The following is a 23614-nucleotide window of genomic DNA, read 5'->3' on the forward strand; positions in this document are numbered from 1 at the left end:
TAGGTCTTTTACATCCTTGGTTAGGTTTATTCCTAGGTATTTGATGGTTTTTCGTGCAATCGTGAATGGGACCAGTTTCTTAATTTCTCTTTCGGCTGCTTCATTTTTGGTGTATAGGAATGCAACTGATTTCTGTACATTGATCCAGCTTCTTCATCAGTAAGTTTCTAGAGATTTGGAGGCATCCCTTTCTTCCTAGTAAAAAGAGGGAAATGGAAATTTCCCTTATAAATGTAAACGTCTCTTATAAAACTTTTACTAGGTTTTTGGTTTCCATTTTGGTTTCAGGGTTTCCACTGTAGTTTCTTAAGTAATCAGACTAATATAATCCTTATGCCAAAGAGGCACACTGGGAAGTACCAAATTCCACTCTCCTTAGCATCAAGTGGTGACTAAGGTTAGAGAAGCAGGAACCCTCTTAAACTCTTGGTCGATGAGTAAACTGGCACCTTTTTGGAGGGCACAGTTGACAATGTATCTGCTGATCCTTCACATTTCATTTGTAACTCTACTTATTGATGACCTAAATATAAACATTTGTTCTTAAATACTAAAGTTTATATTTAAGGGATGTATAAGGATGTTAATTATCTAACTGTTTAAACAGCAAAAAAATAATAAAGTACGAGAAAACCTTACATTTCCCGTAAAGAGTGGCTAGACAAACGAGTATATAATCCAAGGTTTGGAAAACGACGCAACTCATTCAGAATGAGCTAAATCATATGTTATGTCATGGGAAAAATCTGCAAAATATATAAAGTTAAAATACGTAAGTAGAAGTAAAATATGAGGAATATGTAAAAAGTGTGATATCACATGTGTAAATTCTAGTACATCATATAATAGCACAAAAATACAATAGCAATATTTTCTACAGATACATATACCCATAAATACAATTTTATAATTGTATTTTAAAAGTCTGGAAGATAAGCAACCTGGTGTTATTGGGGAGGGAAGTGAATTTAAGTGGTTAAAACAAGCTGAAAGGTCACCTGAGCCATTCTTTCCCCCCGTGATGTAAGCATTTCACTCATGGTAGTCACAGCCCTAGTAGGAAGTAAATTGGAGTCACACACTGAGAAAGTTATTCCATTTTTAATGAGCTTTTAACCCCTGCTCAGGTGAAAGAGATATTCTGTATTCTTACTCATCTCCCATGAGCAAGTCCATGGCTCATAAACTTCAATAGGAACAAAATCTAGCTAAATTTAATAACATTATTTATAGTATATTTTCAAGGTTACCTTCTATTTTAATAAGTAATACATTTTCCCATTAACTTTAGTGCTATAGTATTTGCTTTTAAGATCAGATTTAAGAGAAACAGTGTGTCAGTTGAAAAATAGAGTATAAATGCACATATGAATTTATGCACATATATACAAAGAATATGTTCACAAAGAATACATATGCACATACTTATGTACATATATACCTATGTAAAGAAAATGCTATTTAATAATTTCAAGGGAAGATGATACATTAATAGGGCAAAAATATTAGGGAAAATGCAAATAACTGAAATTTCAGTACACTAATTAGCTTCTTACAGTGTAAATAAAATTAAAATGTTACTTCTTTTTAGTGTATTGTAATATATGGTATACACAGTTTTTACAGTTTAATCGAAGAATCTCAAAGTTGTGGTGTAAGACACACATAATTTTAGATTAGCAGTGTATTTTATTATTTGCATCCATTAATAGCAGTAGTCTTAAATACTAAAGTTTCAAATACTGTACATTGTTTTAATTTGAAAGGGTTTGGCTTGGAAAGCTTTCTCAAACTATGAAATCATCAGCAGGAAGAGGTGAGTTTGGCAGATTTCCAGTACAGTATCATAATGAACATATACCATTACACAATGAGTTGGCGTTTATTCAAAATAAGAATTACATAATCCATATTATTGAGAAAAATGGTTGAAATATGCTGTTTTAAGACTTGTCCTTGTGCTAATACTTAACATCTGTTTGCCAGGGTGGTCCAGGACTCCGAGGACCGAAGGGCCAACGAGGTGAACAGGGTCCAAAGGTAATGTTCTCTTTGTCTCTCTGCATCTCGGTCTCTGATAACTAGCAATACTATCATTTTGGAGTCTAGTACCGTTTACCCTTCGGGATCCAAAACTCATTATATTTTTATGAAAGTTGTATCTAAGTCTTTTCCCTTGTTCTTAAAGACTTCTTTTTTTCATAAAAATATTTAATAACTTAGTAAAAGAAAGGTTTGTTTCTGGGTCAAAAATAGTATGTCAATGTGGTTTAGATCCCAAGGTAGTATTCCTTCGTGTGTATTCTGCTCTTCCTCGACCTACAACAAAGTGAGGAGAAAACTGAATCACAGCTAGGGAGCACTCTGTCCTAGGTAATTTCTCAAGTTTTAGAGTCCTCCTGCCTTCCCACTGTGTATAATTAAACACACAACTCTATTTTCCTTTCTCACTGCCTAGGGCCACCAGTGCGGCTGGTTCAGGCCGTGCAAGCACTGCCCAAAGGCACCAGCTAAGAAGACCAAGCCATGCCAACCCACGTCCAGGCACACATTTTCCTACTTTGCACAAAAGCGCCCTAAGGGATGGGCAGGAGCCCAGCCAGTAATTGAATTCAGGCCTCACCATCTTCTATCTGGCTTTTGGCAAATCTTCCAACTGGTCTCCTGACTCTAGTGATTTTGATTTTCTGACTGATTCTTCACATCTGCCCTCAGATTTATTTCTTTAAAGTTCTGATGGGTCCTAGTATACTTTTAAACGAGTAGTCATACGCTATTGCCTTGAGAATACAACTCACCTTCCTTGGCACAGCATTCAAGGCCCTCTATTATTTGACTCCCTGTCTGTTTTTCACCCTGCTGCCGCACATGACCTCCTCTCCACCCACTTTGCTTGACTCTCTGACTTACTTGGTCTCACTTACTAAATTTGCATGGTGTTTATTGATGGTGAAGAGAACATTGCAAAATTTTTTACTATAAAATTGGAAACAAATGAAGCAAGGTAAGAGATAAGATGGGGGGAACAGAAGTAAATGAAAGAAGACTGAGGATAATCAGGCACCAGCCAACTCAAAACTGAGACCGTGAGATAGCTCCTTTTTTGTTTGTTCATTTAAATGTTTTTTTTTTTTAATTTATTTTTGAGAGTCAGAAAGAGACAGTACAAGCAGGAGAGAGTCAGAGAGAGAGGGAGATATAGAATCTGAAGCAGGCTCCGAGCTAGCTGTCAGCACAGAGCCTGATGTGGGGCTTGAACCCACGAACCGTGAAATCATGACCTGAGCTGAAGCCGGACGCTTAACCGACTGAGCCACCCAGGCGCCCCTTTGTTTGTTTGTTTAATTTGCTGAGATTGTAACACATATCTTAGGCATAGACTTGATGTTTCTTATGGTGCGACAAGAAAGGCCGGTGATTTGAGGGCCTCTTCTCAGATAGCAACCCCGTCGCTCTTCCTCAGCTCCAGCCCAGGCCGGTCCCCAGGAGCCTCTGGAGATTCTGGCTTCCTACTCCCTTTGGGATCCCAGCACGATTCCCATTGTCTTTCCAATATTCCCACTGGATGATGTTTCTGATCATGAAGACACATTAGGAGTTCAAAAATACCTGATGATCCCAGCATTCACCCCTTGCCTCTAATAATCTGTTCCCATTGGGCCACTGCTGATGTGGTTATTTTTATATAATGAATGCTATTGATGAATCACAGATACAAGTATGAAGTGTTTTAGGAAAAAATCTTTGTTGGACAAAGGATGCTCACATGTCCACCAATATGGTAGCGTAGAGACGGATAAAGTATACCATATTTCCATATTGTGGCTCCATATTTCAGTTGTAGCAAACAGCTAAAAAGAACTTAGAACCTCAAAGCAGCCATGCTGCTGATCTCTCTGACTCATCTTTGTCTCCTACCTTCCAGAATGAAATGAGACCCCTGTTTGCTGCCTTCTGCTCCATTATCCATTCCTCAATAATATTTAAGTGATATATGATTAAATGATTATAAATATTAACTAATATTTGTCAATTACCAGCTTGTCTCTTCCGTATTTTTAAAATCTAGCTACCTTGGTCTCCCCCCACTCTTATACCTATATGTTTCTTGTAAGAATAGTTTCTGAATCCTCACTTACAAAATAGTTCTGGTTTTTTGGTGCCTAAATGTTCATAACACCTTTATTCACAATAGCAAAAAACTGGAAACAATTCATATATTCATCTGCAGGTGAATGAACAATTTCTATATTCATGCAATGGATACCACTCACAAATCAAAATCAACACACTATAGAAACATGCAATGAAATGTATGGACCTCAACAACACTCTGCCACACAGAAGAGGCAAGAATCAATGAAGTGTATAGTGTATAATTCCATTTGGGTACAACCAGAAGCATACTTAACCTGCACAGGGTTTCTGTTCCTCTAAGAATCCTATAAAATTGTTCTCATTAAGGCCACCAATTGCCCCCTTGTTATCAAATCCACAGGGTAGGGTTACCTGAGATCTCTACAGCGTTAGACATGGTTGGACACCTCTCTCTTTGAAATGTTCTGCCCCTTTGGCCTATCCTGCACTCTCAAGCCTCTCTTCCTCTCCCTTCAACTCGCTTTTCTTCTCATAACCTCACCCACAAGCACACCTTCAACTACTCCAAAATCTAATCGAGCTCAGACCTCTCTTGATTCCCAGACGACTGTACATGTCCCCATGGCTATTCCCATGTACCTGAAACTTAGACTGTACTCATTATTTATCCCCACTTCTGTACTGCTTGTCTCAAGTAATGCATTCGTCAATCTTCCATTTAAGGTGACACCTGGGTATTGGAAGTCTTAACTTATACTAGTTTTCACGGGAGTCACAGAACCAGAGAGGGGAAAGAAGAGGTGGAGGTTGTTTTTCTGGATCTGAGATTACAGAGGTGGTATTGTCTTAGCTAAACCACAAGGTCCAAACTACAGAAATAAGAGTTGCTAATGTGAAGGAAGTGCCTGATCCTGAGAAGAAAGAAAATCATGTAATGTTGCACCAAGGGCAGGTCATTAAGCAGACAGTCAAGAGGTACAGAGCGGTGGTGGGATCGAGGTGAGGAAGAAAGGGGCTGGGTGCAAAGTCTTGGGTAAGGCAGGCATGCCACCAAGATGGGTAGCTGACCGCAGTGGAGGTGGAGAGAATGTAGCTCAGCTAGATGGTATGAACCTGCACAGACAAGGAGGGTGGTCTTGACACACTGTTGTCTTTCGGGTTTGTTATGGAGTGTGGGGGGTCTCGTTACTCACATCGTTGGCACAGCCTTCTTATTTATGGAAGCAAACAATTAAAGTTGCAGCCCCCCCCACCCTGGTGTGTTTACTCTTTTGGTTTCCTGATGACATCTTGCCTGGGAGGTGCACCCTTTGAGGCATGTTGTCTTGCCATCCTATGAGGGTTCTGTGTCTTAGGAAAATTTATTAACGGAAATAAATCATAAGCGCTCTAAGCAGAATTATCTTTTGAGTACTGAGAACGTAACTTACCTCTGGAATAACTTTCTTCTCTTTTGTTCCAGGGACCAGAGGGCCCTCGGGGTGAAATAGGCCTTCCAGGACCTCAGGGTCCCCCCGGACCCCAAGGACCAAGTGGTCTGTCCATTCAGGGAATGCCTGTGAGTTGTGGGTAGACATTTGGGTGGATTGTATTGTGATCACTTTTTCCTGAGTTACAGATGAACTTTTGTCTTCTGTGCCCTTTATAATGAGCCTCAGTCCCTTCCAACCCCTAAAAATAAGAATTGAGACGTGGAAGTAGTTCCTGAGAGTTCATTCATCAGCCAGGTTTTTTTGTTTGTGTTGTTGTTTTGTTGTTGTTGTTAAATGATGAGCATCTTTTACAATACCTCCACTCAGAGTAGGCAGATCCATAAGCAATTTGTCCACAGGAGAGATCAGGGCTGTGAAATGTACTGTCCTTTTTCTTGTTAAATCAAGTCCTTCACAGATCTCATAAAATCTAGAAAATAACAAACGCTACACAAATTTAGGTTGTTCATCATGTCTTTGTAGTAATCATGGATACAGATTCATCATTTATTTATGATTTTAACCTCAATGGGCATCAAAGAACAATGCACTTAGTCAGAGTTTTAGATTTTAGACAGTGTACTTTATACAGCCACTTTTAAAAGCTGTTTGTGTCACTGGAAGCAAATTTAATGCAACTCCCTGGTTTTCATTAATCTTGCTCTAGGATCTAGGTTTAAAGAATAAAACCAACTTCCATTAATTAAAATTAATATTTGAAGCAAAGATGCCTTTTAAGTGCATGTTTCACAATGTTTCCGGGCATCTGATTGTATCTCCCTAGCTGAGGAGTTTTCTGGTCCAGGCTTATTTTCACATGTTAGAAAGCATTAGCACGCCTGGTATGTAATTACTACCGCTGCTCCTCAGCCTTCGGTAAGGTCCTGCTGCGTACCAGATTCTGTGTTTGCTTCTCCATTGCTATGTATTTCTGGCCAAAACCAAACCGAAACCCTCTATAGATATGAACTTTAAAAATCTAAACCACGAGTGGCATTGATCTGTCCAATCTCTCCTCCACCTAATTACTGAATGGGCTTAGGCGCAGCAGACTGTACATTCTGTGTTTGAACTGCTCTGCTGTACAAACGTGCATCTCCGTGGGAATGCTTGCATACGTGGGGTAGCGGATGCGAGAAGTGAAACATGCTGTATTTGGATGCTAACGTGAGAACAAGTTAGTGTTAAAAACGTGAGAACGGTCCATGGAGAAGAAGAAGAGACAAAGAACTTACCCTATGTGAACTTAACCCTGTGTAATTTTGGAAATTCAGGGAATGCCTGGAGCCAAAGGAGAAAAAGGAGAGACTGGCCTTCCTGGCCCACAGGTATATTATTATTATTATTATTATTATTATTATTATTAATTATTATCTGCTAACAAATACTCTTAGCTTTAGAACATTGCAAAGGGGGAAATAAAGGCTGCAGCTTCTGAAGTCAGCTTTGATTTTAGCAGTAAGTGGTTTCTGTATTAACGACTGTTAGCCTAATGTATTCATTTATGTTAGCCCCCTCTGAGCATCATACTCATGCTCCTGGGCAAGCCCGGGTGGGGGACATTTCTTTCCTATCAATAACTTCAGGATTCTCTTTTTTTATATGATTTTTTTACATTTACTTATTTTTGAGAGTGGGGGGAGAGATAGAGGGAGACACAGAATCTGAAGCAGGCTCCAGGCTCTGAGCTGTCAGCACAGAGCCTGACATGGGGCGGGAACTGACGAACTGCGAGATCATGACCTGAGCTGAAGTCAGACACTCAACCAACCGAGCCACCCAGGAGCCCTTAACTTCAGGGTTCTTAATTTGCCTTTATGCTATTAAGTTTGTTTGGAGGCGTTGCTCTATTTCAGGGAAGCTGGGTGCAAAGGCAGTTGATTTTTCAATTTCTGTGACTCTGACTTTTTTTGGTCCTTGCTCTACCTAGGGTGTCCCAGGAGGCATTGGCTCACCAGGACGTGATGGCTCTCCAGGCCAGAGGGTAAGGACCTGCCCAAGGTTATTAGCACAGTAGATTCCTTACCAAGGCATTCTTTTCTATGCAACAAAGTCAAACTAGGTTTTCCCCCTTATTATTCCTTCTGTCTCTCTATATCCTACCTATCCTGTGTCTATGTCCCTTCACTGATATCTTCTCTGTCCATTAGTTTCATCAAAACATGAGGACTTTCACCAAACCTTCCCAAATGAGCAATACCTTTCCAAGTATTCCCATAACCTTGATGCAGTTTGCACTGAATTGTGTGCATTGGTTTAGCAGATTTTCCAGTATTTTCAAATTCTCCCATCCAAGTACTAACCAGGCCTGACCCTGCTTAGCTTCTGAGATCGGACGAGATCGGGTGCATTCAGGGTGGTATGGCCGTAGACTCAAATTCTCAAGGCACAAACCTAAAGGAAACCAAGGACCACATGGGTTGAAATTTAAGTACAATGACTGTCCACAGTATTCTTTATTTATTAATAATTGTCAATGATCTCTTCTTTTAAACTGTTCACATGGACGGCAGCAAAAGAAATTTTAAGGATGGTCAGGAGAGGAAGGAGTTAACATTCAGTGTTTGGTTAGCCAATGCATTTTCACTGCGCCAGATTTAAGGTTCTTATCCTCAAAGAGTTTGTAGTTCAGTGGAAGAAAATATCACCAAATAAGAAACTGTAATTCATGCAATGATGGGGGTATTTGCAGAGCCTGATGAGAGTATTTACAAAGAATAGATAACTAAGCCAGACTTGGAGGGTTGGGGAAAGCTTCCTGGGGGAGGCAGCATCAGGGCTGAGTCTCAAAAGAGATAGAAATTAACCAGATGAAGGGCACCTGGGTGGCTCAGTTGGTTAAGCATCTGACTTCGGCTCAGGTCATGATCTCAAGGTTCATGGGTTCAAACCGTGCATTCGGCTCTGTGCGGACAGCTTTGTGGATTCTATGTCTCCCTCTCTGTCTGCCCCTCCTCCACTCATACTCTGTCTCTCTCTCTGAAAAATAAGTAATCAATCAATAATACATTAAAAAAATTTTTTAAGATGAAAGAAATTAACCAGGTATATGAGGATAGGAAAGCTGTTGCAAGCAAGGAACAGCATATGCAAAGGCATAGATATGAAAGAAGGCGAGGCATTTCCCATATTGCATGGAGATCAGTGTGGCTGGAGAGTAGAGGGCAGTGTATGTATGTGTGTGTGCATACCACATGAGTACACACTTAGATCTGGGAAGATTGTTGAGAAATGAAACTGGAGGAGTAAACACAAATTCAAGTAAATATATTTTTTGTTAGGCTAAGGATTTTCCACTTTATCAGGAAGGCAATAGGAAGTCATTAAATTTTCATCAGTGGCTAGTCTTTCTTAAATGGTCTCTGATTTAGGATACCGGTAACTCCAGTTTCTGTCAAGACTGAACTATATGAAGTGGCAGATACTTAGATCCAGTCCGATGAAGGACAACACATTTGGCATGCCCTGGTTATTTCCGGTACAGCTGACACACGGGGTCAGCAAATGATTGGCTGAAGGACTCACTTCTCTACTCAAACAAGATCCGCCTTTAGCTCAGGGTAGCTATATAGCTGGAGAATAAGGAGATTGTTTTTTCTATAGACATGTAGGTGTGGGCCTTAAATTCCTTCCATGTTATTTTTTTTTTACATCAAACTTTCATGTGCTTAAAATGTGTTTAGTCTCTGCCCATGAAATGGAACTACTCAGTCTGTAAATCCTATCCAAGTAACCGTGTCTAAAGGAGGCATTCTCTAAAAGTTAGATTTATGTCGGTTTCTTGTGCATGTACAGGGAGTGTCTAGGAGTATTTATATGTTTTGGCAAAGGGCTTAGGCTAAGATCCTGCTCAGCTGCACACCTAGGTTCTTTCGTGGTTCCTGAAGCTCTGGAAATGGCAATCCTAAAGATTTCGTGCAGTGAATGGACTCGATTTATCTATGCATGGAGACGGGTCATGGCAAAGAACTCCCAAATCAAACGTATTGGATTGGTGTTTCCAGCATTTGGTTTGGGAATACTTTCTTTTAAGATTCATTTTTTTTCTTTTTTTGTTTTAATTTTTAATGTTTTATTTATTTTTGAGAGAGAGAGAGCGAGCGAGCAAGCATGAGCAGGGGAGGGTCAGAGAGAGAGGGAGACACAAAATCTGAAGCAGGCTCCAGGCTCTGAGCTAGCTGTCAGCACAGAGCCTGATGCTGGGCTTGAACAAGATCATGACCTGAGCTGAAGTCGGAGGCCCAACCGACTGAGCCACCCAGGCGTCCCCGTTTTTTCTTTTTTTAAAAGCAGTATACCAGCACATGCTTTTTATAAATATTTTGTTATTCCTTCAAACATGTTTTCTTTTAGAGAATGAACAGCCTTAGAGGCTGTAATGAAGTGATAAGATATCTGCACATGGATTTTATTGTCCTCCCTCCTCAATATGGAGGCAAAACTTTCAGAATGCGTGCCATTCCTATTTTGAAAAATTCCTGGATAGAAATGGACTGACTTTCTAAAACGGGTTTTCAGGAGATACTCATTCTTTGTAGGGTCATGTTTTAAAAATGTGATGCAAATTCTGTGACAATTGTTTTAGAAAAAAACAATGCTATTTCAGCATAGAATTTGAAGAGGTGCTGTTCACCACGCAGAGTAAATTATAATGGTGCCTCCTGGAATTGTGTAACATGGCGCCTGGCCTGCGGGGGTGGGGCGGGGGTGGGGGCCTGCATGTATCTTATTTAATAAGGTGCTAATTGAGCACACATCTTAACTGAGCACAAGCTACGTGCCACGTGCTGCACTCAGCCTAGAGGGGGCTGTCCATTGTGTCCAGGGGGGAGGGATCCAGAAGAGGAGAGACTTACAATAGCTAAAGGAGGCAGTTCTGAGACCATCCACCTGGAGGAAGGGAAGGGTGTGGTGGTGTTAGGAAAACAAGTGGGTGGAGAAGAAAGGGCAAGTGGGTGAAGACAGTTACATAGGTGGCTCTGATCTGTTTAGTCAAATATCTGGGGACCTAAGGAGAGTGAAAGGTCCAAAACGATGAGGTAGTTACTTAGCAGGACTGTAAAGGAGGATGTCCGGGACCAGCGTGCACGGCGGTGGTGACAGATCCGGCCACAGAGCACCTTCACGAAGGGCCGGGTCTCTCTGGGACAGCAGGAGTACCCAGGGCTCTGCAGCTCACCAGTGGGAGAGGGGGGTTGCTGAAAGTACCAGGGACAAGACTGCAGGGCTGTTGTTCCTGCTCTGTAGTCAGCCATCTTCCAAGGCAAAGCTGCAATCAGAAAAAAATAACATAAATAACAATAACAGCCATGCTGTGGAACAGACTGCACGCAAATGCTGGAGGACGAGACTTCTCATTCAAATGCCTGAAAAGCCACTTGCAGAAAACTCTGCGGTTCAAACTCAGGGAGGCAGAGTTATTTCGTCTTTTCTTCTCATCAGCCCCTTAAATCACTTCCTGTTACTGTACCTTCATTGCCCCTGATCCTGAGTGAGGAAAGGCCGCTCGAGACAGAGAAGGAAGCAGCTGGAATAAATCTGGGTGATGATGTCCAGTTTGTGCTTCTAGGTCCTTGGAGAGCCTTGGAGGGGAGGGGGGTGAGTGGGGTTTGCTGTAAGAGCGGTGGGCTACTCCTTACTGCCCATTCGGCTTCCTCTTCAGTCTTTGTGTTCTCTTACCGACAACAAGGACTCACAGCCCAAAGCTAGTCCCACCACCTCGACTGTCAGCTGACTTGGCAGTTAGGACCTTTTCCCTGAAGCTGTGTCCATATTGCCCCTTAGTGTAGCCGGAAGAAGGGAAGCTGAGCAAAAATAAAAAGGAGAAAATTAAACATCTCCTCTTTAGGCAAGGAACATGTTTTCTGATGTTTCTAGCTTATTCTGGCTTTTCCGATGGGGAATCTTTGACTCTTAGAGGCAACTCATACTCAACTGTGGGCCTGGGGCCATAATCAAGTCCAACAAAAGTTGGACTTCCTCACTGAACAAGTCTCAGCCTCCTGTTGGGAGTGATGGAGCAGAGCACAGGGCCATGTTTTAAAAGGCAGCTCTGGCTAAGGGAGTAGGTCTCCAGGGTTCATACCACAAAAAAGAAAGGGTCATCATGTGATGGGATGGAGGCGGTAACTGAAGTTACGGAGGCAATCAATTTGCACTATATGAATGCATCAATGTAACAAGTTGGCATCTTAAACTTACACAGTGTTATATGTCAACCATATCTTGGGAAGGCTGAGAAAAAATTGTATCTTCAAAAAATTAGTATTTAAGAAAGTAAAAATAGGGGTGCCTGGGTAGCTCAGTTGGTTGAATGGCCGGCTTCAGCTCAGGTCATGATCTCATGGTTCGTGGGTTCAAGCCCCGCGTCAGGCTCTGCTGACAGCTAGCTCAGAGCCTGGAGCCTGCTTCAGATTCTGTGTCTCCCTCTCTCTCTGACCCTCCCCTGCTGTCTGTGTCTGTCTCTCAAAAATAAATAAAAAACATTAAAAAATTTTTTTAATCTAAAAAAAAGATAGTAAAAATAAAGAGAAGCAACAGTGCATGTCCACAGTTGAATGCATTCAGACTCATTCTGAGCCGTCCTGCCCATGGCATTCGGGTCTCATCTTCCTTCTCACTGTGCATCTCACCACCTCCTTCTGGCTCCTTCCTCTTCGTTCCTTAGTGTCAGCGACCCCAGGGCCCTCCTGTGATCTTTGAGCTCCTCTGATGTAGAGTGGGTCTCTCAGCCCCCACCCTGGACGTCAGGTGGTCCTTAGCAAAACTAGAAAGAACAGGCAAGACACGGATGATAAATATAAGAAGTAAGAGAGAATTTGAAAAGAGAAGAAAGAAAAGAAAATACAACCTCTTTTTCAGTTTGCGGGCTCACTTACTTTCAAGATCATGATCTTTCTGTCAAATATTCCAAATAGAAACTGTAAAAATTCTTTTTATTTTCCAATTCTTAATATGGTTATATAAAAAGTCAGAAAGACACGAAATAAAAATGACAAGGAGGTATATATTTTATGGCACCTCGCAGATAGCAATTCCTCCATGGGACAGAGAGTACTCATCTTTAAATTTCAAGTGAACGTTATTTGGAATGCATCCTTTGACCCAGGTTACTGGTCCTTCCGTCTCTGTGCCATAACCACAGCCTCCCTTTCTCAGCTGGAAAAGATGAAATAGTAGTAAAAAAAAAATCTTCTGCACATGAATTCTGCTGAACTTGTGAAGTTATAAGAAGCAGGAAGGACCAGTGGTGAATATCGTAGATTTGGTCTGTTCACCAGACCTGAGTTTGAACCTCACTGTAATGGCATTGCGCCAGTTACTTACTATCTCCAAGCCTCACTTTACTCATCTGTGAAGTGGAAAAAATATTTGACTCTATATAGTTGCCCTGGGAATTGATTCATGTAAAGAATTTCTATATAAAAATTTATTTTTAGCTAATATTAGTATTAATTATTTTCAGTGTAAACCTAGTAAGTCAGGACAGTATATTTTATAATGCCTGTGCTTGATGTATTAGGATGCCTTGGACGATTTTTAAGAACTCTAAAAAAGAGGCTAAAGGAAAAGCAAGCGGTTTGTTGCTTTTGTTGAACTTTCCTGGGTTCCACATTGAAAGTACACTGGGACTGTGGCTTTGATGTGTACAAAGGCCATTTTTGTGATGTATGTTCATCAAAGTGAATTGGACTTAAAATATTATTGAGAAATGGAACTTGAGTCAACTCTCTGAATTTAATTCCTATCATAAATGTTAAGCAATGATAAGAGAGTCACCCAAGGAACATTTTGTTAAATACTAAGCTTCATGATACTATCCCCTTGAGGAGCTTCCTCATTCAGAAGAGGAAATGTAAAAAGCCTTCACAAAGCCAGTGGAAAAGATGATTTGATTTTTTTTGGTGGGTCTAGGTGGATTTTTATAAAATCCAGGGAAACATTCTCAAAGTCAGTCTCAGTGATGGGAGTATTTGCAATTAGGACTTGGCAGCTTATTTGAATAAAAATAGCAGGAATCACTATTACTAATTGACTAAGTGCAGATGCTTTCTGATATGTTCTATAAACCTCAGAAAAACCACAAACGCTAAGCACTTTTACCCCATTTGACAGATGAAGACTCTGGAGCTTAGAAAATGGAAGTATTTGAACAATGCCGTAAGGCTAGTAAGTGTGGGAGCCAGGATTAGAATCCATCTCTCTGGCTCCAACACTGAGCTCTTTCTTTCCACAAAATTATGTTTAATAAAGGTCACTATGGTATTGTGTTCATGTAGGAAAGTCTTCCATCAAGGATATTTAATACTCAGGACTGAAGATATCTCATCTAGAATTGTGGGGCTGTAAGAACCCAGTTTGGGTTACTTTCTTAGTGGAGTAGACGTTGATAGTTCACATATAGGAATATGTTTCAGTTGCTTTTCACCTTCCCTTGGACAGCCCTGTGTCTGGGGCACATTTCAGAGCAGTTGGGGGTCTGCTGTATGTTATTACTGGCTTTGCAGCCATTTCTGCCGGAGCACAGGGTGCAGAGCGTATTAGCCTTGCACTCCGGTTCCGATGCCGTCCTTCAGGGCCAGGCCAGACGCCTTATATTCGTAAACCAGCAGTTCTGCAACCTAAGGGATCAGGTTGTTGTTTCAAGTTCTGCTCTTTTTTTAAATACACTGATTCCTGGGCTTTGACCTCAGAGATTCCCATACACAAGGTCTTGGGTGTGACTTTGGAATTTATGGTTTTAAAAAGCTTAATGATTCTGATAATTAGCTAGGTTTTTAGAATCACTGGATAGTATAGTGGATTATGCCATTGTATCTCTAAGTAATTTCTTGCATAGAATTTCATTGCTGTTTCAATCTCTAAATTTTTAGGTTACTAAAAATGTTTTTATATATGTGTGTATATATATATACATATACATACATACATACATACATACATACATTTAAATTATATATGTAGGGGCACCTGGATGGCTCAGTTAGTTAAGTGTCTGATTCTTGATTTCTGCTCAGGTCATGATTTCATGGTTCATGGGATGGAGCCCTGTATTGGGCTTTGCACTTATAGCGTGGAGCCTGCTTAGGATACTTTCACTCCCTCTCTCTCTGCCCCTCTCCCTCACTCACTCACTCACTCACTCACTCTTTCTCTATTTCAAAATAAATAAATAAACATTAAAATTTTTTCAGATATATATGTAATATATACATATATGACTATATTAAAAGGTTTATTGTGTATATATATGTAAATATCTGTACATGTTTATATATACTTTCATACACACATAGATACTCTGTGTGTGTGTGTGTGTGTGTGTGTGTGTGTGTGTGTGTGAGTCTGAAAATTCCTCAGTGTGACGCAACATGGTACCAACACTTAAGGGCTGATCTAGCCTGGGCCAGTATTTACAGTCTGTGGCTTTTTAGTGCTTGACCTCTTAATTTGGTGGTTGGTCTTAATCCTTTGCTGCAAGTAGCAACCTTATTTCCCATGGCTGACGCCCACGCTGGTATGTTGGCCGGTGCTCACAGCAGCCCATAGCCACGGGGTTGAGATTGTGCAGCAGGAGTGCCTTCAAGTTTTTCTCCAGGCCTCAGTGGAGAGGTTTGGTTCCTCTAAACAAACTCATTGGATGCCAGCTGCTTGCAGATCCCAGCGTATCTGAGAGTGTAACGTAAGAGAACCTTAGCAATTGGCATGTTCCAGAATCTTGAAGTTAGTATCTGTGACTCACCATTTCAGTCTTCAAAAAACGCATGGGTGGTGTATATCAGGATTGAGTCACTAGTTCTGAGCACTGATAGCTATATCAACATGAATATTCTTGCTTCTGACATTAATTTTAGTTACAGTACTTTTGCGGGCACCTTGGTTTCATCTTTTAAATGCCATATACACAGAACATAGACGCTACAAACTTTTTAGGCTATGGGAGATTCTTGCCACCTCAATATGTGTGTGTGTGTGTGTGTGTGTGTGTGTGTGTGTGTGTGTGTGTTCCAGAGCATGGAAAAGAAAACTGCAAAATGGAAATAACTGAATGGTTAGTTAAATGTCTATAAAACAGTACACTTTGCCAATTTCAGCCATAGGTAAGTTTAGTATTCATTCAAATATCAGTGATTTTGAAAGCAAATGTTGGGGAAAATTTCCTTTTGCTGACAAATCATAGCCAACCATAACTTAATAACTTGCCCATAGCCAACTGCTTTCAGAACCAAATTATAAAAATCCTTTCAAGCTTTTATAGCAAAGCTTATTTTAATGGGGGTTGTGGGTGCATATTACTATTTTGAGGTGGAAATGTCAAGAAAAGAAAAATGCCTGGAGCTATTCATGTCATAAACCATCCCTGTTTGTGGGTGGCTGAGTTCATGCACTTGAAAAAAATCTATTTGTCAGCTTAAGTGAATGTCTACCTTATGCTTATCACTTAATCTTCTATTCCCTACTCTTCATTCTTCATTGCTTAATTAGGGGCCTCTGCTTTTTCTGGGGGTGCTTAATTCACAAACATATGTCTTCTCATTGGAACCTAACATGAAGTGAAAATGTATAGCTATAGAAACGTTCTGGGAAATGCAAACACATTTTTAGTTGATAAGGATTGATGATCATTTATTCAATGAGCTTTGATTTAAATTAAGCTGAATCCCAAGGCTAGGATTTGCCTATTATTTTGCCTTGTAACAGGCAGCGATTTTACAGTTTTCCTCTTTACCAAGTTTATTGCTTTTCTGTGGGAAGCTCCAGCCTTGCTCCTCAGCCTGAGGTGAAGGGATGAGAGGCAGGCCCTGAGCCCCGGCTGGAGGTTGCCTGGTTTGCCAGGATGAGCCGTGATGAGGCGTCATGGTGGCCCACGAGCAGGGAGACTGACGCGGTGGCCCCGTCATCCTGGGTCCCTTCGTTTCAACATCTTCCCAGTCATGCCCTCTCTTCATCCCTCACCAGGGTGACGTGTTCTTCCTACATGTTCCCATGGAACTCTCTTATCCATCATCATAGCACGTTGTCCTTTTCTTTCAGTTGTTGACTTTGCTCAAAACCGTAAACAAACGCCTTGGGAAGACTGTGCTGTCCCTCGTTCCCTATCCAGATCCTACCAGAAGGCGCAGCACAGAACAGGCCTGCAGATATTTTTCTAATGTGACAAATGCAAAGCTTTAAGTAAAAAAAAATTTACTTGTGATGAAAAAAATTAAGATGTAAGTCACATTTATGGGATGAAAAATGTGACCTTTTTACTTCCTAGGGTTAGAAAGAGCTTTTGGAGAAAATGGGTTTGATAATGATTCTAAAATGGTATTCATTGTAATGTCATTTTGGTTACATCAATGTGGAGCGAACGCATTTTCATTTGGAATCAGGGAAGCGGGTAACCCACGGTAACCTTAAGAAGGCTTTATTTCATGGGGCGCCTGGGTGGCTCAGTTGGTTAGGCAGCCAACTTCCGCTCAGGTCATGATCTCACAGTCTGTGGGTTCGAGCCCCGCATCAGACTCTGTGCTGACAGCTCAGAGCCTGGAGCCTGCTTCAGATTCTGTGTCTCCCTCTCTCTCTCTGCCCCTCCCGCAATCACTCTCTGCCTCTCTCTCTCAAAATAAAAAATAAAGACATCAAAAAAAATTTTTTTAAAAGAAGGCTTTTATTCTTGAACTGTTGACTCAAAACCTGCTCAGTTGTTCATGACAATCCTTGAAAGAAGGTGCTAGCGTAAAACACATGGGAGTGGACACTATTTGTGTCCTGATTGTATCCCCCTTTCCCGGCAGGTGTCCTGCCTCCTGCAGCCACTGTGGATGCTGACTGCTAATGGTCCAGGATTGGCCCTTCCACAGAGAATTGCCCTTGGAAATGCCACGTTGGCCCTGGCCAATGACTAACTGATAGGGATGAATAAAACCATCCCAGGGGTTAACTCCCACTCCCCCTGGGATGAGCTGAGGTCAGACTTCAGTGACAGCCAATTCTCATGCCTCTTCCCCAGCCTTCTCCTGCCTCCTTTACTCCCTGGCAGTTTCCTCCCAAGTACAGTCCCTCTAAAAATCAAAGGTATAACATCCAGATCTGCTTCAAGAAAACTGCCCCTAAGATATTCACTGAAATGAAATTTTAGCTTCTGAAGGTCCATGACTCCTGCTGTCTTTCCTGTGGGCATGTGGAAGCCTCCGGAGCAAGGGCGGTGACACTGTCATTTTTCCACAGCCCTACACACATTTCCAAACTAGTTATGCTTGAGATTAGTACTTATTTAGTCAACATGATAATCAGGATACTTCTTCCAGGACACTGAACTTTATTCAAGTTAAACATTTTGTTAGTGCCTAGTTTTGTGCCACAACGTGCTAGGAAAGTATTAGGAATGGAGCAATGAGGAAAACATAGCGTCCGCCCTCTCCGCTTCTGGTAGGTGGAGAACATAGAGGAAGCAAACGTCTTGTCTAGCATCCTCTTTTGATCACACTAAACCATTAGCCCCTCCACCAAATTTAGCTCCTATGATGTAGGAACGTTTCTCTGTCTTCACTTCCGAATGAGTCAACATGTAGGGTCTAGAAATTAGGTGAATTCAGAACTGTTCACAAGAACATCCTTTAGTGCCGCTGTGGAGGAGGGACACATCTTCTCTTTTTCAGCTCCTTCCTCATGATGGGCAGTGGGGTGTAAATATGTTATTTCCTGCAGATCTTCCTTGGAATAATTCTGGTTTTTATAAAAATATTTATTTATTTTTGAGAGAAAGACAGAGCGTGAGCAGGGGAGGTGCAGAGAGAGAGGGAGACACAGAATCTGATGCAGACTCCAGGCCCTGAGCTGTCAGCACAGGGCCCAATGCGAGGCTTGAACTCATGAACTGAGAGATGATGACTTGAGCCAAAGTCAGACGCTTAACCGACTGAGCTACCCAGGCGCCCCCGATGCCCTCTTGTTTTAAGAAAATATTCCATGGCTTGCCCCCCCTGTGAATAAAGTTGCCCCTGCTTGTCTAGGGGAGGGCCTCCTGCAGCACTACGATATTGATTGCTGGGTGCGGTGTTGGCCGGGTGTCATGTGTGGGTTACAACGGGTGAGTGTTTGCTTCCCACCACTGCTGGAAGAGTTTTAAGGCAGGAAGCAAAAAATTCCTTTTTAAAATATCTTCTTAAGTTATTGAATATGTGCCCAGAGTCCATTTTTTTCTTATGCAAACTTCATTGAGAAAATATTACATTTTTTAAAGTTCCTTTTTATTTTTGACTATAAGGTCTCTAACTTCTCTTGGTCCCAAGTTTCCTCATTTACACTGTGAGGAGATTGAACTGAAGGAGTTCTAAGGTCCTGTTCATCTCTCACACATCCTGATCTTTTATGCCCTCTTCTAGGACATGCTGTATTTAAACAACATGCAAAATAATTTCTTTCAGACTATGTCAGCATTAATTTTTGCTATTTAGTTAACAAATCTAAAAAAAGATGTGCATGTATGTGTGTGTGTTTGAGTGGAATTGAATCTGTATCAGGGTCTATTTCTGCAGCTTTTTTGACTTAATTTTTTAAGTGAGCTCTAAGCTTAACATGGGGCTTGAACTCATGACCCTGAGATCAAGAGTTTCATGCTCTAGTGACTGAGCCAACCAGGTGCCCCCTGATTTACTATTTTTGATTAAATATCTTAAATGAAAAAAAAAACAGAAAGAGTAGTAAAAATTAAAAAAAAACCCCACAACCAGCTTGTATATTAGTGTAGGATAACTGCTATCACAAATAATCCTCAAATCTCCGTGGTTTAATGCAGTAAAATAAAATAAAGTTTATCGTTGGCTCACACCCAGTGCCATCAACAGGATAGAGAGAGGAGTGGGGAGGTCTAGCCTCTGCTCCATATGGTCACTTATGGTCACTTTAATTTTTAACACATGGGTTCTGAAGTTACTACAAAAGGGGGAAAGAAAATGGAGGATTACCCACAGGAAATTTTCATGAGCCAGAACTGGAACTGGCCCCTCTCCATTGGCCAGAATTCAGCCCTGTGGCTCCAACATGATTCCTGGAACCGAAGCCGGGGAATTTAGCCTCACATTGTGCCTGGGCAGAAAAGGAAAATCACGAATATCGGTGAGCTCTAGAATTGTCAGCCTTATCTAGTTTCCAGACTTGCCAGTATTCAAGTTTGAGAGGATGAGACGGCCTTGCTGTGCAGCACTGTTCCTACACACTCATCCCACCCCCTCGCCACGGCCCCTTTGGTTCCTTTCTCCCCAATCATACCCCGTATCCTTTTGTCCAGTCTCATCTTCACTTTTATCTGATACCTCAAGGTAGGGAGAGAGAATGGGAATGTGGATGGGAACCCCTAAGGAGATGATTTTCTTTCTTTTTTTTTTTTTTTAACATTTTATTTATTTTTGTGAGACAGAGAGAGAGAGAGACAGAGACAGAGCATGAGCAGGGGAGGGTCAGAGAGACAGGGGACACAAAATCTGAAACAGGCTCCAGGCTCTGAGCTATCAGCCCAGAGCCCGATGCGGGGCTTAAACCCACGAGCTGTGAGATCATGACCTGAGCCAGAGTCGGACGCTTAACCTACTGAGCCACCCAGGCGCCCCATGGAGATGATTTTCATGGACAAGACATGTGGGAAAAAACAGCTCACTGGAAAAGTGGCCTGGATTTCAGAAAGGGAATTGTCAGAGGCAGCCAGTGAGCCAAGAGAGGTTGGTTTGACTTGGTTTGAGTTGGTTTGAGATGGAAATGGATTTTATTCCAAAAAGAGACAAATCTCAAAACAAAAAGTTAATTTCTCCATGTAGTAGAAGACGATGTTTTGATCAATATTTTATAAACCTATTATAAAATTTAAGTTAAAAATCTTCTTTCCTATCTTTAACTGCATTGTAAAGACCAACATTCACAGTTAAGAACCCTAACCATCTAAGATAACTCACTCCGGTTGTTATATTTTTCACAGAAAACCAACACACACATACCCACATTCAATCATGTAGGAAGATATTTTCAGAAAGAACATCATTTGCCTTCTGCCTTAAACCTTCCAAAATGGAATGGAAAGCCAACACGTACTCATTTGTAAGCTCGTGATGACACATTGAATAAGCTTGCCCAGCAGTCGAAATCGTATCATTGAAATAGGAAATCTACCCCACTATTCTCCAGGCTGCTCCCGAAGAATTGCAATTTCAGATAATGTAGTAATTTTGTAATGTAGAATTCTTTGATAGGCAGTCCTTGCCCCAAACGCTGTCAGACCTCAGATGATGAAAGACACTGACATTGACATTGATTACCAAAACTTCATCTCCCTTTTCATTTGTTATGCTTGGCTTAATAAAAACACTTTCTGGAAACAAGTTCCTGTTTGTTTGTAAGTGGCATGTCTTACTTAGACCTAAAATTCTTGTGCTAGACAATTTCACAGAGCCAATAGACACAAAAGTCTTGCCAAGAACAATTCTCATGAAGGGCTTAAAAGCAGTAAATCCTTAGAAGTCCAGAGAAAGCAACAGGACTTGCCCCTCCCCCCACCATATTAAATGGGATTAGGTACATCTATTCTCAAAACCATATAAAGCAATTACATAGTTAACACACTGTTTCTTTTCCCCAGGGCTTTCCTGGAAAAGATGGGTCCTCTGGCCCTCCAGGACCACCTGGGCCAATTGTAAGTATTTCCAGAAACTACTGGGATGTGCTCTGCTTAAAGCATTTCATTTCTTTTGAGAAATTTTCATTTGCTCAACCTTCACCTTGGCAGCCATCTTTGCTACGTGTTAATAGCTCATTCCTTGGTATAGAGCTCTACCTAATATGTCCGTGTTATTTGATAATTCTATCAGAACCGCTTTGCCTGTACAACCCTCCGCATTGATTTAGTTTTCCTTAAACATAGCTAAGGCTTGAATTTGAAAGAACTACACCTAACTAATAGTGTGGCTTCTAAAAAATATCTCCCCTACTTTTATGATAATTGGAAACAGGAATGAGCAATGGATCCTGAAGTCTTGGTGGTGTGAGTACTCACCCTTGCCCCATTTCTCTCTCTCTATTCAGGGCATTCCCGGAGCCCCTGGAGTCCCAGGAATCACAGGAAGCATGGGACCTCAAGGTGCCCTAGGGCCCCCTGTGAGTATGCAGCAGTAGCCAGTTGCTCAGTCATCCCTTGGTTTATTTATGTGTTTAAATTTACTAGCATCTCTGTTGGTCAAAAATGTTTATTCAGTAATGGACTCTGTGGGAATGCATAAGGGAAACCAGAGAAGCTTCTGGGGAAAGAGTAAGGTCAGACTGTGCATGTATCATGGCTAGAGACAGATGGACCCAATAGGGAATAATCAGCTATGCTTCTGCTTATGTATGTTTCCATTGTTCGTGATTCTGTACTTGTCTAGGTAAATTCACTGTCATCCTTACAGGGATTGGGTCTAATAGCTATGTGCTGATCAAGTCTGTCTCCTGGGCAAAAAAAAATACAAAGTTGAGAAATTCAAGCATTAGTAAGAATGGGAATAGATTTTCTTCTTTCAAAATCCTGCAAGACAGGATTTCCCATAGAAACACACACTCACATATAAACAAATAAATGTAAAATGAAAGCCAGTAAGTAGAACTAAGTACCATGCATTTTTATGCTTCTGATTTCTTAGGGTGTTTAAGTGTGATCAATGGGAGGGGTAAATAGGATGGGGGAGAAAGAAGTGAGCACACCTGGTCAGTTTCCTCATCCGTAAGCTGAGGTGGTTGCATTTAATGGTCTCCAAAGCCACAATTGGCATCTTCTGTGACTTTCAAGTTGTTCCTTCTAGGTATAGGTATTAGTCAGCGTTCTGACATCATCTGTGACATACTAAATCTGTATCCATGAACTAAAGTAACTGGAGATGCATAAATGTATGCAGTACCGCAAACAGGTGAAGAATTTGTGGAAGAGTGAAATCTGAAGAGTGGGGGTAGAAATGTTAATGAGTTAAAATTCTATGGCTGCTGTAACAAATTACTGTAATCTCAGTGGCTTAAGTTTATTAATTTATAGTTCTTTAGGTCAGAAGTCTGGCATGGGGGCACCTGGGTGGCTTAGTTGGTTAAGCGTTCGGCTTCGGCTCAGATCATGACCTCATGGTTCGTGAGTTCGAGCCCTGCATTGGGCTCTGTGCTGACTGCTAGCTCAGAGCCTGGAGCCTGCTTCAGATTCTGTGTGTCTCTCTCTCTGATCCTCCCCTGCTTGAGCTGCCTCTCTCTGTCTCTCAAAAATAAAAACATTAAAAGAAAATTTAAGAAGTGTGGCATGGCTTCACTGGGTTAAAATCAAGGTGTTAGCATTTCCTTTCTGGAGCTTCGAGGGGAGAGTCTATGTCTTTGTCTTTCTAGTGCCCAGAGACTCCCTCCCTTCCTCGGCTCATGGCCCACTTCCACCTCCAAAGCCAGCAGTGCTTCAGCTCTCTGGCCATTCTTCCCTAATCGCATCTCCCTCTGAGCACAGTCTCAAAGGGTTTTTTGCTCTAACGACCTATATGATTATATCTGGGCCACCGGATAATCCTAGATAGTGTCCCTAGAGAACCTCGAGATGCTTGACTCAGTCACATTTGCAAAGTCTCTCTTGCCAAGGTTCTGGGGCTTAGAACACGGACACTCCTGGCGGGTGCTTTTTCTGCCTACCACGGTCAACCAGACATTACAGAAACCTTGGTCTCATTCGGAAAGACACCTCTCTCCCTCTGGCTACCAGACTGCCATGTTACTTTTTATTCTCAAAACTCATTTCAGTAAAATCATGTCATCCTCAGAGTTCTTTCCCAAGCTAAGGTTTACATGACACATGTGCAGGTACACACAGAACATACACGCACACGCACACAAGATACGAACGTAAAAAATGCCTCCAGATTTTAGCAAGCACACCTTATTTGCACACCCAAATGAATGCTCTCCTCAGTAGGCACTTTACAAAACCATATACTCATTCCAAATACAATGTCATTGTTCAAACACTTTTATATCTCCTCTTTTCAAATCCAGCTGATAATAGGTCACAGAAGAAC

General features: G+C 41.4%; 1 protein-coding gene across 1 annotated transcript in view; it reads left to right on the top strand.

Annotated features, from left to right (window-relative positions):
* Nucleotides 1-23614, top strand: part of COL14A1 (collagen type XIV alpha 1 chain) — a 172580-nt gene that overhangs the window by 113606 nt on the left and 35360 nt on the right. Inside the window, exons 33-38 of the mRNA XM_029923320.1 lie at nucleotides 1987-2040; nucleotides 5561-5656; nucleotides 6845-6898; nucleotides 7501-7554; nucleotides 21184-21237; nucleotides 21627-21698. Coding sequence (XP_029779180.1) covers nucleotides 1987-2040; nucleotides 5561-5656; nucleotides 6845-6898; nucleotides 7501-7554; nucleotides 21184-21237; nucleotides 21627-21698 — 384 coding nt within the window. The remainder of the gene's footprint in view (nucleotides 1-1986; nucleotides 2041-5560; nucleotides 5657-6844; nucleotides 6899-7500; nucleotides 7555-21183; nucleotides 21238-21626; nucleotides 21699-23614) is intronic.

Source organism: Suricata suricatta, chromosome 15, assembly GCF_006229205.1.
Source record: "Suricata suricatta isolate VVHF042 chromosome 15, meerkat_22Aug2017_6uvM2_HiC, whole genome shotgun sequence".
Classification (NCBI taxonomy): Eukaryota; Metazoa; Chordata; class Mammalia; order Carnivora; family Herpestidae; genus Suricata; species Suricata suricatta.